This window comes from Myotis nattereri (genome assembly GCF_964212035.1).
Source record: "Myotis nattereri genome assembly, chromosome: 15".
NCBI lineage: Eukaryota > Metazoa > Chordata > Mammalia > Chiroptera > Vespertilionidae > Myotis > Myotis nattereri.
The window spans coordinates 3059111-3074650 of NC_138090.1; the positions used below are offsets into that span (position 1 = coordinate 3059111).

Consider the following 15540-nt stretch of genomic DNA (forward strand, 5'->3'; position numbering starts at 1 on the left):
AACCCCAAGTCCCGGTCGCCGGGGACCCCGGCCAACACTGGCAGTGGCGGGGTGGGAGAGGTTCAGGGGACAGGGAAGCATCCGCGCCTTCCCAGCAAAGCTTTCCAACTTCCAGCGTTATTTCCGGCCGCTTTGAACGGCTTTTCAAAGTCTTCTTTTCTCTTTCGGGAAAGGCTGGGTCCCCCGTTTCATTCCCTCGCTCCGCGCCGCCCGCGGAGCCTCCAGGGCGGCAGCGCCCTCTGCCGGTCGCTTTTCAAACCCGAGGAACCGGTCCATAGACGCCGCCTCCCTCCAGCAGCGCCGGATGCAAAGGGGAAGAGAAACGTCTTTGTAACCTTAACGGCGACAGAAATGACCAGCCAGCCTGTGAAACTGACCAGGAACGAGGAAATGCACAATAAACCTCGGCGTTTGCTGCTTGGTTGCTTGAAATAAGGAAACGGGAACATTACAAGCCGGTTAACCCAACCAGGGCCATGAAGCCAGAAGGACACAATGAAAGCAATAGCCATAGCAGGGAAGGATGCTGTGTTGCAGGGACTTGCTGACGGCATGCTGATACAATGTAACCGCACTGTAACTTTTCATACTCGGGTACACGTTAATGGTGGAGACATTTCTCTAACTCTAAGATGACCCCCCATGTAAACTGCGGGCTCTGGCTGATCATGTGCCAGGGTAGTTTCATCAAATGGAACCTCTCAGGCGGGGACGTTGCTAATGGGGGAGGTTATGCATGTGGGGGACAGGGGGTCAATAGGAAACCTCTGCACCTTTTCCTTAATTCTGCTGTGAACCCAAAACTGCTCTAAGAAAGTCTATTACATCTACAGAGCAGGCTACAAAGCCGTGTGCGACCTGTTCCTGTTGTAGGCAGGGCGAGCTGATGGTGGTTGCTGTGCTGTGGGGCGGGGGGGGGGGGGGGGGGGGGGCTGCCCTGCCCAGAAAAGGACTTGTGGGTGCTCCCTGCATCCCCTCCAGATGAAAGCTTCACCAGACCCCGAGGGGGCCTCTGGGGTTGCAGAGAAGGGAGCATGGGAGCCCGGCCATCTTGTCACCAGGAGGAGAGAGACGGCAAAGCCCAGGAAAGCAGAAGTGACACAGAGAAAGTGAAAGTGAGGAAGAGGCTTCAAGCTGGTCTGCTCCCAACAGGCTTTCTGTCTCCTGACACTAAAGGGTCTGTGTGCCCTGAACTCAGGCCCCCCACCCCCCCGGGCCATTCACTTTGAGCCTCTTACTGGAGGAGGCACAGATGTGGCTTGTTAGGCGTCTCTCTCTGGGCACCTGGAACCTTCCTCTCAGCGGGCTCAGCCAGGGTAGGGGCTGCCTCCTTTCTGGGCCCCGTCCTGGGTCCCCAGGGATGGAAGAGGTTCCTGCCTCAACATTGCCTTTCTGCTTCCCCTCTGCCTACAGTTCTCCCCTCCCCAGGCTGCCGTGGCCGCCTCCTTAGCTTCCCTGGTGGCTCCCGCTATACCTCCTCCTCCTCCGAGAAGCCCTCCCTGACCACTTGGCTGAGGGATTATTGTGTCTGCTCCACTGCGGCTCGCATCGCTGTGATGTGGACACCCCACTCTGTCCTGGAGCTGCCCTGTCTATGTGACCTTGAGGGAGTCCCCTCTCCAAGCCTCAGTTTCCCCACCTGTAAACGGACACAAGTGAAGAGACCTTAAAGCAGTGGTTCTCAACCTTCTGGCCCTTTAAAACAGTTCCTCATGTTTTTACCCCCAACCATAAAATTATTTTCGTTGCTACTTCATAACTGTAATTTTGCTATTGTAAACAATATGTAATTATATATGTGTTTTCCGATGGTCTTAGGCGACCCCTGTGAAAGGGTCGTTCAACCGCCAAAGGGGTTGCGACCCACATGTTGAGAACCACTGCCTTAACGGGTGCCTCAGGGTGAGAGGGCCAAGGACATCCCAGCCCTCTCCTCAGCTCCCTGACTCTCCTGCTCTGCTCATCGTTGGCTGTGTGACCTTGGGCAAGTCACTTAACCGCTCTGGGTGTCTGTGTCCTGCCTGTTAAATGGGATAAGGACTCCTCCCAGGCAGAGCTGGACGGGCAGTGGCGGGGGGAGCCCTGGGCACCCAGTACAGAGGTGGCCACTGACATGCCGTTTCCCACCGTGGCTTGGGGGAGGCATCCCAGGCACAGGTCTCAGGGCATGTCTAACCCCCACCCCCACCCCGGGGGGCCACAGGGCAGGAGAGAGAGGCTGCTGGAGCAGGCTGCTGTCTGAAGGAGCCCCCAGCCCCTGGGGAGAGGGCCCAGAGCGGCTGCCAGGTGCAAGTGAGCTGGCCTGGGCTACCAGCTGCAGGTTCCTGGCCCTGGGTTGGGCCAGGTGTGTGGGAGGGGCCTATATGTGTGGGAGGAGCCTATGTGTGTGGGAGGGGCCTAAGCGTGTGGGCGGAGCCTAGGGGTGGGGGGGGGCGGGCCTGGGAGGCAGGAAGGCAGGGCGAAGACAGGCCAAGGCACCTCTGCGTCAGGCACCTCTGCTTCACGTTAACTTGCCTACATGGCGGGCCTCCTGCTTGCACCTGCGCAGACAGGAATCACTTGTGAAGAGGGGGAGGGAGCTTGTCACCTGCAGATTCTGACTCAGCGGGTCCGGGTGGGGCCTGACATTGGGCATTGCTGACCCGCTCCCGGAGAGGCCGATGGTTCTGATCCCAGGCCCGGGGTTGTGGTGGGCCATGCGGAAGGCTCCCTGGAGACGGTGGCACAAGGAGCGGAAGGACTTGTTCCAGGACCTAAGAAGTGCGTGGGTCCGTGACTTCTCCAGCAACAGGGAGCCGCTGGGAGGAGCCGCTGGGAGGAGACGGCCCCTGTGGGTCCTCCCAGGCCCTCGGACGCCGGTGAGGGAGGAAGACCGTGGCCAGAAGCCCCGGAGACCGACGGGCCACCGCTGCCAAACACCTGGGAGGGCGGCGCCGAGTGCCACCAGGAGAGGCAGGTGGGCAGCCCTTTAGGAAACCTGGGTGAGTCCATTCCCTGCGCCCTGCCTTAGGGGTCCTGATGGGGAGCTCCCTGACATGCTTTTGTAGGTCCCCTCCACCCGTTATTAGGTTTTTTAAAAGCCTCTCTCTACTGCACGCATGCACCGAATATGTGTGATTTTGAGGTGCACACGACCCCCGCATCCGGCCTCCCCCTCTGCACTGGCCTGGTCCGAGGCTGACTTCCTTTGGAGAGAGTCGGCTCTCACGGTGCCAGGTGCCTGCCCCAGCCCCCCCTCCCCCCCCCACTTTGCCAAGACCTCCCTGTGGAAGAAGTTAGGCCACGGGGTGTGTATCCAGACCCAAAACCTGCAGTGCAGATTCTAGAAGATTCCCCACGCCCACCGGTGTCCCATTAGACTCACGTGTCCCTCATTCGTTGTCCCTCTGCACCCAGCGGGCTGATGCCACCTGGACCTTGACATCCGGGGCCAACTCTTAGCTCGCCCAGCTGGCTGCCCGAATCTTCTACTAACACCCCCTCCCCAACCCCTGTTGGGCATTCTTTCTTTCTGAAAAATATATTTTTATTGATTACAGAGAGGAAGGGAGAGGGAGAGACAGAAACATCCATGATGAGAGAGAATCATGGGTCGGCTGCCTCCTGCACGGCCCCTACTGGGGATCGAGCCTGCAACCTGGGCCTGTGCCCTGATTGGGAATCGAACCCTAACCTCCCGGGTTCACAGGTTGAGGCTCCATCACTGAGCCACGCGGCCCCCGGGGCTGGGTTTGTGGTTTTGAGATCAAGTGAGCCAGGCATCTAAGGGACACAGGACACAGCAGAGGCTCCAAGGACTCCGGAGGGGAGGGGAGGGGGGCTCAGCTGGACACAGCTGGGGAAGTGGAGGACGACAAGTGGCCCCACGTGGCTCTTCCATCCAAGAGGCGCCCCAGCAGCCCGCAGAGCCATGGCGATCCCAGGTCTGCAGCTCGCGGCTCAGCCCAGATACTCGCGGACGGCCAGCTCCTTGAGGGTGAGGCCCCGCGGGCCGGGCTTGCGCAGCTGGCTGGCCTCCAGCCGCTCCTGCAGCGACACGAAGTCCTTGCCCAGCGCGTAGGCCAGGCGCACCATGGCGTCCAGCAGCGGCGCGTAGTAGCGGTGGCCCTCCCGCGCCCGCAGCCGCTCCAGCGCCCGCTCGCCCGCCGCGAAGGCCTCCAGGGGGCGCTCGAGCTCCCGGTGGCACACGAGCGCGGCGCACAGGGCGGGCACCACGGCGGCCGGGCAGTGGCCGGTGAGCTTCTCCTGCAGCGGCAGCACGCGGCCCAGCAGCTCCAGCGCCCGCACGTACTGGCCGGCGCGCAGGCAGCCGAAGGCCTCGCGCAGCTCGGGCCGCGTCAGGAAGTCGATGAACTCGCGCGAGCGGCGCACGCAGCGGATGGCGTGCAGCTGGCGCAGGTAGTCGCGGAAGGCCCGCGTGCGCGCCGCGATCAGCCCGGGCGCCAGGTTGCCCAGCAGCTGCTTCTTGGGGAAGGCCACGTCCTCGATCTCCTCCGGGAACGCCCGCGCCAGGCCGCGCTGCAGCGTCTGGAAGTCGGAGTAGCGCCGCTCCAGGACGGCCTTGGTGCTGTCGAAGCTGCCCGTCTGGATGACCACGATTTGGTACATCTGGGGGGGGAGGGGGGGAGAGAGAGAGAGAGAGAGAGAGAGAGAGAGAGAGAGAGAGAGAGAGATGGCCTCGGAGTGCATCCCAAGGAGGGTTTGCACTGCCAGAGCGAGCCTGGCGACGGGAAGAATGATGATCGGGATTTAAAGCACACCCTGAAAATGCGCGCTTTTTTTTTTTGTAATCTGTTCATCTTCAACCCGAGCAGCGGTTCTCAACCTGTGGGTCGCGACCCCCTTGCGGGCCGAACGACCTTTTCACAGGGGTCGCCTAAGACCATCGGAAAACATATAGAATTACATATTGTCTTTGTGATTAATCACTGTGCTTTCATTATGTTCGATGTGTCACAATGAAAATACATCCTGCATATCCGATATTTACAGGACGATTCATAACAGTAGCAACATGACAGTGATGAAGTAGCAATGAAAATAATTTGGTGTTTGGGGGTCACCACAGCATGAGGAACTGTATTAAAGGGTCTTGGCATTAGGAAGGTTGAGAACCACTGTTTTAGAGAGAGTGGAAGAGAGAGGGAAAGACAGAGAGAAACATCCATGTCCATTGGGTGCCTTCGCACGTGCTCGGAGGAGCTGCGCCAAAGGTGAGGCCCTTCTGGGGTCAGTGAGGTCTCTCCCAACACAAGCTGATATCCACTGTGACCTCAGCTCCCCCCGCCAGAGCTGTCCCACCAGGAAATTTTTTTTTAAATCCTCACTGGAGGATATTTTTCCCATTGATTTTTAGAGAGAGTGGGAAGGAGGGAGAGAAAGAGAAACATCGATGTGAGAGAGAGACATCAGCTGGTTGCCTCCTATCTGTGCCCTGATTGAACCTGCAACCCCCGCACGTGCCTTTGACTGGGAATCAAACCTGAGACCTTCCAGTGCTCAGGCCGATGTCTGCCCACTGAGCCACACCGGCCCAGCCACGATCGCCTTCTCTTTACCGCAGGGGCCTGGCTTTCCTGTTGGAGGCTTTTTCCTAGAGAAGCATCTATGTAGTGTCTTCCAAGAAGTGACCCATTTTAAAGGAAACTCCTAGGTAAGTGCAGTGTCACTGATACAGGGATGTGGCAACACGGCGCGGGGACCCAGATGCCCAAGCCCAGGTCACGTGGGACAAAGGGTTCGCTCCTCGTGGGGATCGGGGGCCGTGGCTCACAGGCCTCCGGGCCTCACGCAGCTCGCACGTGCCCAGCGCGCCATCTTGCTCTTTGGCCCTGCTCCCCAGCATCTCCCCAGCAGACCTGCGGGTGCGTGTGTGTGAGCCCGCAGACCCGCCCCGTTGCTTACCACAAACCTGGACAGCCTCTCCTCCTGGATGCGGGCCGAGGAGATCTCGAAGAGCAGCTTCACGGGCTTCCAGCTGCCCTTCTCGCCCCGCCAGTACTCCTGCAGCTCCCGCGTGGTCATGCTGGAGTGGGCGCTCGGGCTGCCGGCCGCGTCTGCAAGAACAGCACCCCTAGGCCTTGGACCAGGCCCATGCACGTGGGGGCCAGGCCTGTGGGGGGGTGTCCCTGGGTCTGCCTGGGTCTGTCTGAATGGGACATGGGGTTCCCAGAAGAGCTGCGACTCCCCCTGCCCCCATCCCCCCAAGAACAGGGCGAGCTGGGCATCAGCCCGACCCTGGGCCCCACCTGGCTGAACCCATCCTGCCCCGGATGGGACGGATGACCTGAAGTGGCCCCTCCTCCCCAGGCGGCTCTGGTTGCAAAATGCAACGTGTGTCACAGGCTCCACTTCCGGCCTGCAGGTGGGCCCCTGCGGCCGGGTCCGTGTCCCCTGCGGGATGGGCCGAGCTAAGGGAGGTGCCCTGCTGTCTCCTGGCTTCTGCTGAGGTGCCCACATGTGTGTTTCAGTGTCTTCCCACCTCCATTCCCCTGACCACACCCCGTGCCTCTGCTTACCGGAGTCCCCTTCAGGTCCTGGAGGCGGGAGGCCAGGGCCGGCGGTGGGCGCTTCCATGAGTCCTGCCCACCCGGGGCTCCCGGGGTGCGGGGCACTTGCCATGCTCCGGGCTGCCAGGGGGACAAGAGAGAACAGTGAGAGCTACTCGGGGTGGGGCCCTGGTGGGTCCTGGGAGGCCTAGGCCCGTCTCCTGGTCCCCACGGCTCGTCCTCCGCTGCCCATCCAGCTGTCTGGCCACTGCCGGATGCCAAACCAGGGCCCAAGGCTGAGCTGTCCTGCCTTCTTGTTAGGATCCTCATGTTATCCATTGCTCTGAATTTTTTATTTAATTTAATTTATTTTTTTCAATATATTTTTATTGATTTCAGAGAGGAAGGGAGAGGGAGAGAGAGAAACATCAATGATGAGAGAGAATCACTGATTGGCTGCCTCCTGCATGCCCCCTACTGGGGATGGAGTCCGCAACCCGGGCATGTGCCCTGACTGGGAATCAAACCTGCAACCCTTGGATGCCCAGGACGACACTCCAACCAACTGAGCCACACCGGCCAGGGCCACCGACCACTTCTTCCCCCACTTCCTAGTCCCCCAGGTTCTCACACCCACTGTCTTATTCACTGCCCCCCAAACCTGTCGGGACTCCCAGGAACAGAGGAGGGCTGGCCCAAGGTCCCATGGCTGGGGAGTGTGTGAGGCCCTGGCGGAGCCTCTGGCCGCAGCGCCCGCTCCCCCCCTCCGCGGGAATCTGGGGCGGAGGATCGTGGGACCTCCGCTTTATGGTGAAGGAACCGAGACTTCAGAGCAGTCGGTGGTGGGCAGGGCCTGAGGTGGGACAGAAGGAAGCCTGCCTGGCTTCAGGGTCCCCTCCACCTGCTGCGGGGGGGGGGAGAAGGGGGAGGCAGCAGGGTGCCTGGTTGCGCGGGTTGGTTTATGCAGTAACCCCTGTGGATGACATGACCGGGTGCCTGGCACGTTCCTTACCTTCTCTGTGCCTCAGTTTCCTTTATACAAACAGAACCCACTCCCTGAGGCTGGTGTTCATGGGCAGCATCCACTCAGGCCCCCCTGGCCCCCCCCTCCCCCCCCGCACTGTCTAACAGTCCCTCTCATTATCTGACATGCGATAGGTGCTTCGAGAACTAATTGAGAAATAAACGACTCTTAAGGTAGAAGTTGGAGCAGCATTGTAAACGTCTAAGGCAGGTTAGAAAAAGGGACAAATGAACACATTAGCAGGGATTCAAAACACGAAGGGTGCAGGTGGCCTGGGTCTGCGGGTGGGGCCTGGGGTGGGGCTGGGCTTGAGCTCTGGCCTGTCCAACTCCAGGCCTGGCTGCACCCTGTGCTCCTGTGGCCTGGACAGAGGGGGGGCCACGCTGCTGGAACTGTCCCCACTGCCATCGCAGCCTCCTCGGGGGAGGGGTGCTGGGGGCTTGGAGAAAGCAGACTCCCTGGCTCCCAGCACCAGAGTCCAGTCTGGCAGGCCTGGGGGTGGGCCCTGGACTCCCCAAGTCACCCAGAACGAGGCTGGTGCAGGGGTTCCCTGGCACCACCGTTTGAGAAACACATATTCCCCGGGTCCAAGAGGGGCTGCAGAAGCGCCTGGCACTTCCGAAGGAACTGAGGCCGCGGAGGGTTGAGGAGCGGCTCCCTGGGCTGTCCCAAGGTGCACCGAGGCTGCCACCCACCCCTCTCGGGCCACCCTTCCCCCAACAGGTACTGAGGGTGGGTCCCGGGCTGCCCGGCTCAGACCCCCGGGGGGCAGAGGGGCACTAAGTGTGGGATCCGACACTGACCTCTGACCTGCGGCTTCTGGCCCCGTGCGTGTCCAGGGGTCCGGGAGGGGTGTCATGGGGCCCCCTTCAGCTCTGCATTCGGGCTCCGGGCCGTGACTTTGCTAAGTTCCCTGTTTGAAAACAGGAACTAGGCTGTGGGGCCTGCTCCGGGCGCCCCAGCCCATTGGCTGCTGAGGAGGGGCTCGTGGGGCGCCCGGGCAGGGGAGCAGAAACCCCTGCGGGTTCGAGTGGGGCCTCGCTGCCCGCAGCCTTGCAGTGGCCTGGCTGTCCTTCCGAGCCCCCCACAACCACTGGCCTTCGAACCTTAGCTCCCAAAGCTCTTTTATTTTTAAATCCTCACCCGAGGATATTTTCCCATTGATGCTTAGGGAGAGTGGAAGGGAGGGGGAGAGACAGAGAAACATCGATGTGAGAGAGACACATTGATTGGTTGCCTCCTGCACCAGCCCTGACCGGGACCCGGCCGTGAGAGGTACATACCCTTGACCGGAATCAAATCAAACCCGGGTCCCTTTGGTCCTCAGGCCGACGCTCTATCCACTGAGCCAAACCGGCCAGGGCTCCCAAACCTTCGTGTTTGCTGTCCTATCCTACGAGCTAGGCTTGGACAGATGGGGAAACGGAGGCTAAGAGCACAGAGCTGGGGGGACCAGAGTCAGTGTGGGGTGTGGAAGGAGGGGGGGCGGATCGCCGTCCCTCGTGGCCCGTTTCTCTGGGCAACGCCGCAGCCCGCACTCCGGACAGAAGGCACCAGAGAGGCCGGAGCCCTGGGGAGTAGGGGGGTTCCTGGCCACCGGTGTTGCGGCCTCGAGGGCGGGAGGCGGGGGCAGGACGCAGACTACAACCTGGGAGTCCACTCCGTGCCTCCCCTGACGCCGTCCCTCCCCACCCGAGGCAGCCGTCACCCTGATTCCCCCGGGTCCCCGTCCTTGCTCTTCTTAGTGAACCACCTGGGGACAGACCCCGAACAATCGCTGCATTTTGCTCACGTTTGGGGTTTTCTTTTTTTTTTTTCTTTTTTAAAATATATTTTATTGATTTTTTACAGAGAGGAAGGGAGAGAGATAGAGAGTTAGAAACATCGATGAGAGAGAATCATCGATCAGCTGCCTCCTGCACATCTCCTACTGGGGATGTGCCCGCAACCCAGGTACATGCCCTTGACCGGAATCGAACCTGGGACCTCTCAGTCCGCAGGCCGACGCTCTATCCACTGAGCCAAACAGGTTTCGGCTGGGGTTTTCTATACATTGAGCCATGCGTACGATTTGGATGCCTTTGCGTCTGATTTCTTCCACTGGACACGTATGTGACTGGGAGTCCTGCGTGTTGGTGTGTAGCTGGGGTTCTGTGATGTTTATCTGCTCCGTCGCTTCAATGCCTCCTCCTTTGGCCGCGTTTTGGCCTGTGGCTGCCCATTTGGGTTGTTCCATCACTTTCGGTGCTGCTGGGACCCTTCTGCCACGTGCACGCGAGAGCCCGTGTTTGATTGGGGTGAAATGACGGGGTCTTACGGGATGGATAGCTGCAGCTCGACTGGACTGTGTCAAACCCGAACGGCGGTATCAGGCTGCATCCCCACCGCGGTGCATGGGCGTCCCGGGTGCCCCACATCCTCGCTGGCACTTGCCGTGCTCGGCCTCTCATTTAGCCGTTCTCCTGGCCACAGGGGGTGGGGGTGGGGGGGCAGGCGGTGGCACCTCGCTGTGGTTTTCCGTTGCATCCTCTCCTGACCAGTGGTGCTGAGCATCTTTTCCCGGGCTGTTGCCATCTTTCTATCCCCTTTGGTGAGGTGTCCATTCAAGTCCATGGCTCACTATTTTTGTTAATTCTCACCCGAGGATACTTTTTTCCATTTATTTTTAGAGAGAGTAGGGGGGGAGAGAAACATCGATGTGAGGGAGCCACATCAACCCTTTGCCTCCTGCAGGTGCCCCGTCCAGGGCCAGGGACTCAACCTGCAACCCAGGTTCGTGCCCTTGACCGGGAATCGAACCCGTGACCCTTTGGTGCCAGGGCCAGTGCTCTAACCACTTACCCACACTGCCCAGAGCCATGGCTCACCTTTTGGTTGGATGATTTTTCTTTCTGGTCTGCTTTGTCCAAGGGGCGTTTCCTGCAGTCTGTGCCTTGACCTGCTAGCGGGTGAGCCCTGGAGGGCAGGGCCGCACCTCATCAACTCTATCTTGCCCGCAGATGGTCCGCTGAGCCGGGGGCGGGGGTCCCGGGGTCGGTGTGGAGTGAGGTCGAGCTCGCTCTCCCCTCCCTCCTTGGCCCTGCCCCGTAGCTCCCCAGTCCCCCCACCCGCCCCCCACCTGGACTGAACCTGCGAGATGCCAGGTAGACAGACAGCCCTTCCCTGCCATCCTGCGAGCCTCGCACCCACAGCCAGCAGCCCCGGCAGAGCATGGGAGTCACTGCTTCCTCTGTGGGGGCAGGAGGCGCTCTGTGGAACCCCGGACGCAGGGGTCTGGCCGGGCAGGAGGAGCCAGCTGGCCCAGGTGACCGCCAGGAGCTGCCTTCTCAGCAGCACGGATGGGGGTGAGGAGCTCCCCGTGTCTAGGCAGGCAGGCCCCATTGTCCTGAGGGGGGAAGGACTGGGTGGGCCCCCCTGGAGTGCTGGGGCCAGGTGGTGAGGAGGGGCACCGAGGGGTCCCGGGGCGTCAGGTAATGGAAGGCCGGCATCTTGGAGTCCAGGTGGCTCTTCTAGAATTCAAACTGCTTGGACCCTCGCGGCTTCTCCCGGCATTCGGGGTAATCCAGGCCCCACCTGCGCCTGGCTCCCTACCCCCCCCCCCGCCCCCCCCCCTACACACTGCGTGTGGTCCCCCTGCGAGCATCACTTACACTCAGCAGTGTGGGCACTGCCTTCTGGCCTCAGACACGCCCAGCCCGTCCCTGGCACCTCCTGCAGCCGCGGTGCCCTCTCTTGCTTCCTCTGCGCCTCGCTCTCATTTTCAGCATGCAGCGTGCTTGTCTCACCCTTGGCAGCCTCCCTGGCCCCTCTGTCCAGACCTGCATTGTTTGCCTATGTGTTCGCTTTTTCATTGCTGGTCTCCCACACCCGGAAGGCGGGGCTCCGTGTTGGCGGTCTGTCCCTACAGCAGTACCTGCCATGGTGCTGTGGGTGCTGGGTAGTTGCTGTGTGCATGAAGGAATGAGAACTTGCGCAAATGAATGAATGAATGAATGAATGAATGAATGCATGGGTGGGTGACGCAGAGGGTGGCGATCAGGGCTGGGCTCCAGCTCAGCCCTGACTCACTGGGTGCCCGGGGAGTAGCCGCCGCCCCTCTCTGCGTGTCAGCTTCCCGAATTGCAACATGAGGTAATTGAGGATCCTCCTTGCGCCATTGAGCAAGCAACGGGAAACGGTACACTGCCGCTCCCCACCCCCCAGGCGTCTCCCAGTTGGGAACCCCAACACTCACACACTTTTTGGGGGTAAATGCAACAAGAATTGATCACTGACAGCTGCGCCTCCACAGGCCTGGCATCGAAAACCCAAGCCAGCGAGGTGTGGGTAGTCATGTCAGCTTTATGTCTCCTCACTGGGCATGCACACCTAAGCCTTTGAAAAATCCTAGTGGTTTTTCCACCATCTGACCCAGCAGTTCCCCACCCAGGTATTTGTCCAAAGAAAATGAAAACACGAACTCAAAAGGATGCCATGCCTATATGGGTGAGAGACTGACACCCAAGACAGCAAATAGGAAAGTCCATAGCGTGCGGTGAGCAGATAACCGCTATGGAGAAAAACGCACCATCAGCCAGGGACAGAGGGAGCCATGTAAGTGTCTAGAGGAAGAGCATTCCAGGCAGAGAACAGCGGATGCAAAGGCCAGCGGTGGTGGCGCATCTGGCACAGCCCAGGAGCAGCAGGCGGCCAGTGTGGTGGCACAGAGCAAATGAGGGTGAGTGTGAGGAGGGGGCTCCCGAGGGCACGGGGTGCAAACGGCCATCCTAAAGCCCCTCCTTGGCCTTTGCTCTGAAAGGGAGACCCTGGAGGGATTGACGCAGAGGAGCGACGCATACCCAGACTTTTATTTTTAAACAGGTTCGCATTGCTGCTGTTGGGAGCCTGGCCAATGGCTAGGACCCCCTGCCGTCGCCCAGGTAAGAGAGGCCAGGGCTTGGGACTCCGGTGGGCATGGAGGTCTGGCAAGAAGTGGCTGTGTTCTGGGTGTATTTTGCAGGTCAAGCTGGAAAACTTCCTACCAGGTGGGCTGTGGGGGATGCAAGATGAGTTGGCAAAGTTTTCCAGGTGCTCTCTCAGCCCCCCCCCCCCCCCCGGCCCTCCACAATATATTTTTATTGATTTCAGAGAGGAAGGGAGAGGGAGAGAGATAGAAACATAAGTGATGAGAGAATCGTGCATCGGCTGCCTCCTGCATGCCCCACGTGGGGGATGAAGCTGGCAACCCCGGCATGTGCCCTGACGGGGAATCGAACCGGGACCTCCTGGTTCATAGGTCGATGCTCAACCACTGAGCCACGCTGGCCGGGCCCCTGTCAGTTTTCTTAAGCGATTTCCTATTGTGGGGCATTTAGGAGGCTTCTAGCTTGTCGCTGGGGTAGTTTCAGTCCTTCTAATGCAGCATTTCCCAACCCCAACCTACTGAGTGCTACCTGAGAGGAATTCACCTGGAGGCAGTGTGTGTGTGTGTGTGTGTGTGTGTGTGTGTGTGTTGATTAGAGCCTGAACTTTGGCGCCAGGTGCCTGGGGACGAACCCCAGCTCTGCTGTCACTACTTGGGCAGGTTAATTCATTTTTCTGTGCCTCCGTTTCTTCATTGATGAGTTAGGGGTAATGATAGCCAATGCCCCGGAGATGGGATTAACTGAGTTGGTGTATGTGAAGCCTGGCCCATAATAACTATGTGAATGTCAGTTCTTTTCCTTTCAATTGACTTTAGATTTTAACATCTCCAAACACAAAGTATTTTAAGAGGAACGCTTATATTCACGCCGGACTGGAGAACTGGTGGCGCTGGCTGGGGACAGTAGGACGTTCTGGGCAGTGTCAGGTGTGCGAGCCCTGTCGGTACCGCCCCTGGACCCTCGCCTCCACGCACACAGCGGGACAGAGAAACACGACAAAAGAGGGCGCACCTGCCATGGAACCCACCCCACTCCCCAAAGCGCTGTTCCCGGCCTTCACAATACCAAGGCTGGCTGACCCCTCCGGGGGCACTGTATTCTGTCACCCAGAGCTTTCCTGGCTTCTGTTTCACAGGGGTGTGTGTGTGTGTGTGTGTGTGTGTGTGTGTGTGAGAGAGAGAGAGAGAGAGAGAGAGAGAGAGAGAGAGAGAGATGGCGGAGGGGGGCTTGTCCTGGGAGACGCTCTGGTTCCCTCCAGTTGAAAGGTGGCCCAGAAAGGGGGACACACAGGGCCAGGGCCACGCAGCCAGGTGGCCCAGCCCTGCAGGCAGCGGGCAAGACTCAGCAGAGCTGGGGAGGCGGGCCCAGCGGGGGTGGAGGCGCTGGAAGGAGGGGCGTGGTCGGCGCCGGTGGGCGTGGGTGAGCGCGGGAAGGGGCGTGGTCTGCGCGGGGTAGGCGTGGCGAGCGCGGGCAGGGGGCGTGGCGGGCCCGACGTGGGTTGGGCTGAGTGCAGGAGCCTTGGGATCCTCCAGACGTGGCCCCAACCAATTAGAGGAGGAATCGGGGCGCCCCCCGCCTCCCCGAGCTGCGTGCTCCACGGCCTGGCGCCGGGAGAGGGCGGGCGCCGAGGGTCTCGCCCGCAGGACTCAGACGCTGGTTCCTGAGCCCTTCTGGCCGCCGCGGGGCTGAGGAAGGGCTGCCTCGGTTTCCCCTGGGGGGTCCCGGGATCTGAATGGAAGGTAGGTAGCTGGAAAGGGGGCTTCCGGAGGTTGGGGAGCCCCCTGGCGGACTGTGACTCCAGGAGAAGAGGGGGCTTGGGGACACGGGTAGAACTTCTGGGCCCCGAGAGCCTTTGAGATCCAGAGAGGCGGTGATCTGGGGGCGGGGTCTGTGTGTATGTGGGGGGAGCCCCTGGGGTGCGAAGTCCTCAGGCTCTGGCGCCCCGGGCCGGAGGAGGCCAGGCTTCAGGTCCCAGCGGGGGCTCCTCGCTCCTCTCTGCCGGCCTGTTTCCCCGTCTGTTCCACGCCTGCCTGTGAGTGGTGAGTGCCCGGACGATCCTCGTTGCTGCTGGCGTTTAAAGCAGCGAGAGCAGTGGAGGCCCCTTAGGGAGAGAGTGATGGGGGTGGGGGGCGGAGAGCGGGGAGAACGGGAAGGGGTCCCACCAGGGAGCTCGGGGGCTCCCCGCACAGGACCCAGCCAAGGGGGCAGAAAGAGCGCCCAGGGAGGAAATTCAGAGCGTTGGGGCGCCTTGGAGGCCAGGAGGCAGGGGCTTCCAGGGGGAGGGGGGAGCCATGAGGACACATGCCTTTGGCCGAGCGAGCGGGATGAGGGCTGAGGACCAAGCAATGCGGGGGCTCACTCTGAGGTCAGGGGTGACCAGGACAAAAGCTGTTTTGGGGGGTAGGGGAGACCCGATTGGAAGGGCTGGAGTGGTCAGTCAGGACAGCAGACAAGGAGTCCTGCTGTGAAAGGGCCGGAGAGATAGGACTGGACCCAGAAGGGGTGAAGTTAGGGTCTGTTTGCACCCCAAGAGAAGCTGGTGAAGGGGACCAGGAGGGGAGGTGGCTGCAGGAGGGAGGGAGGCGGGGCCCCAGCTGAGGTCCAGGACAGCCCCCCTCCCTGTTCCTGAGGGCCCAGCCGCTGGGATTTCATCACTGAAGCAGATCAGCTGCCCGAGGCCCCGGGGACCCAGGCTGGCTGTGGTCTCAGGAAGGAGGGAGGCGCAGGGCCTGGGCCTGGGTTTGGGGATTAGGGAGGGCCTGCCCCTTTTCCACGTTTCAGCGTGGAAATGCGCTTTCCTCTGAATGGCTGGGCCTCACCTTCCTCGAGGAAAAACTATGACAACGCCAAAGGGGTAGGAGCTGAGGCGGAGAAGAAAAGGCAGTGAGGACGCACAGCTGTATTTAGCCTGAAGCGGGGAAGCCTGAGCAGGTGCTAACAGGGCAGGAGGCAGGATTTTAGGGACAGTTTTTATCAAATAGGTGATGGGCGGAGATCTGTTGTGTGTTTTTTTTTTTATTATTGTCTCCCAATTGACGGGGGAAACTTAAGCTAGACATAACGAGGAGCTTCCTGAGCTGCTCCGTGAGGACAGCAACAAGGCCAGGTCCTCCCTCCTGGATGT

General features: G+C 60.5%; 1 protein-coding gene across 1 annotated transcript; it reads right to left on the reverse strand.

Annotated features, from left to right (window-relative positions):
- Nucleotides 1-3511: 3511 nt before the first annotated feature.
- On the reverse strand, nt 3512-8427 carry SNX20 (sorting nexin 20). The gene is made up of 4 exons (XM_081106805.1): nt 8316-8427; nt 6519-6629; nt 5905-6056; nt 3512-4608 (listed from the first exon to the last, which is right to left on the reverse strand). The coding sequence occupies exons 2-4, from the start codon at nt 6619-6621 to the stop codon at nt 3940-3942; spliced, it is 924 nt and encodes a 307-aa protein (XP_080962931.1). The 5' UTR covers nt 6622-6629; nt 8316-8427; the 3' UTR covers nt 3512-3939.
- Between the last annotated feature and the right edge of the window lie 7113 nt (nt 8428-15540).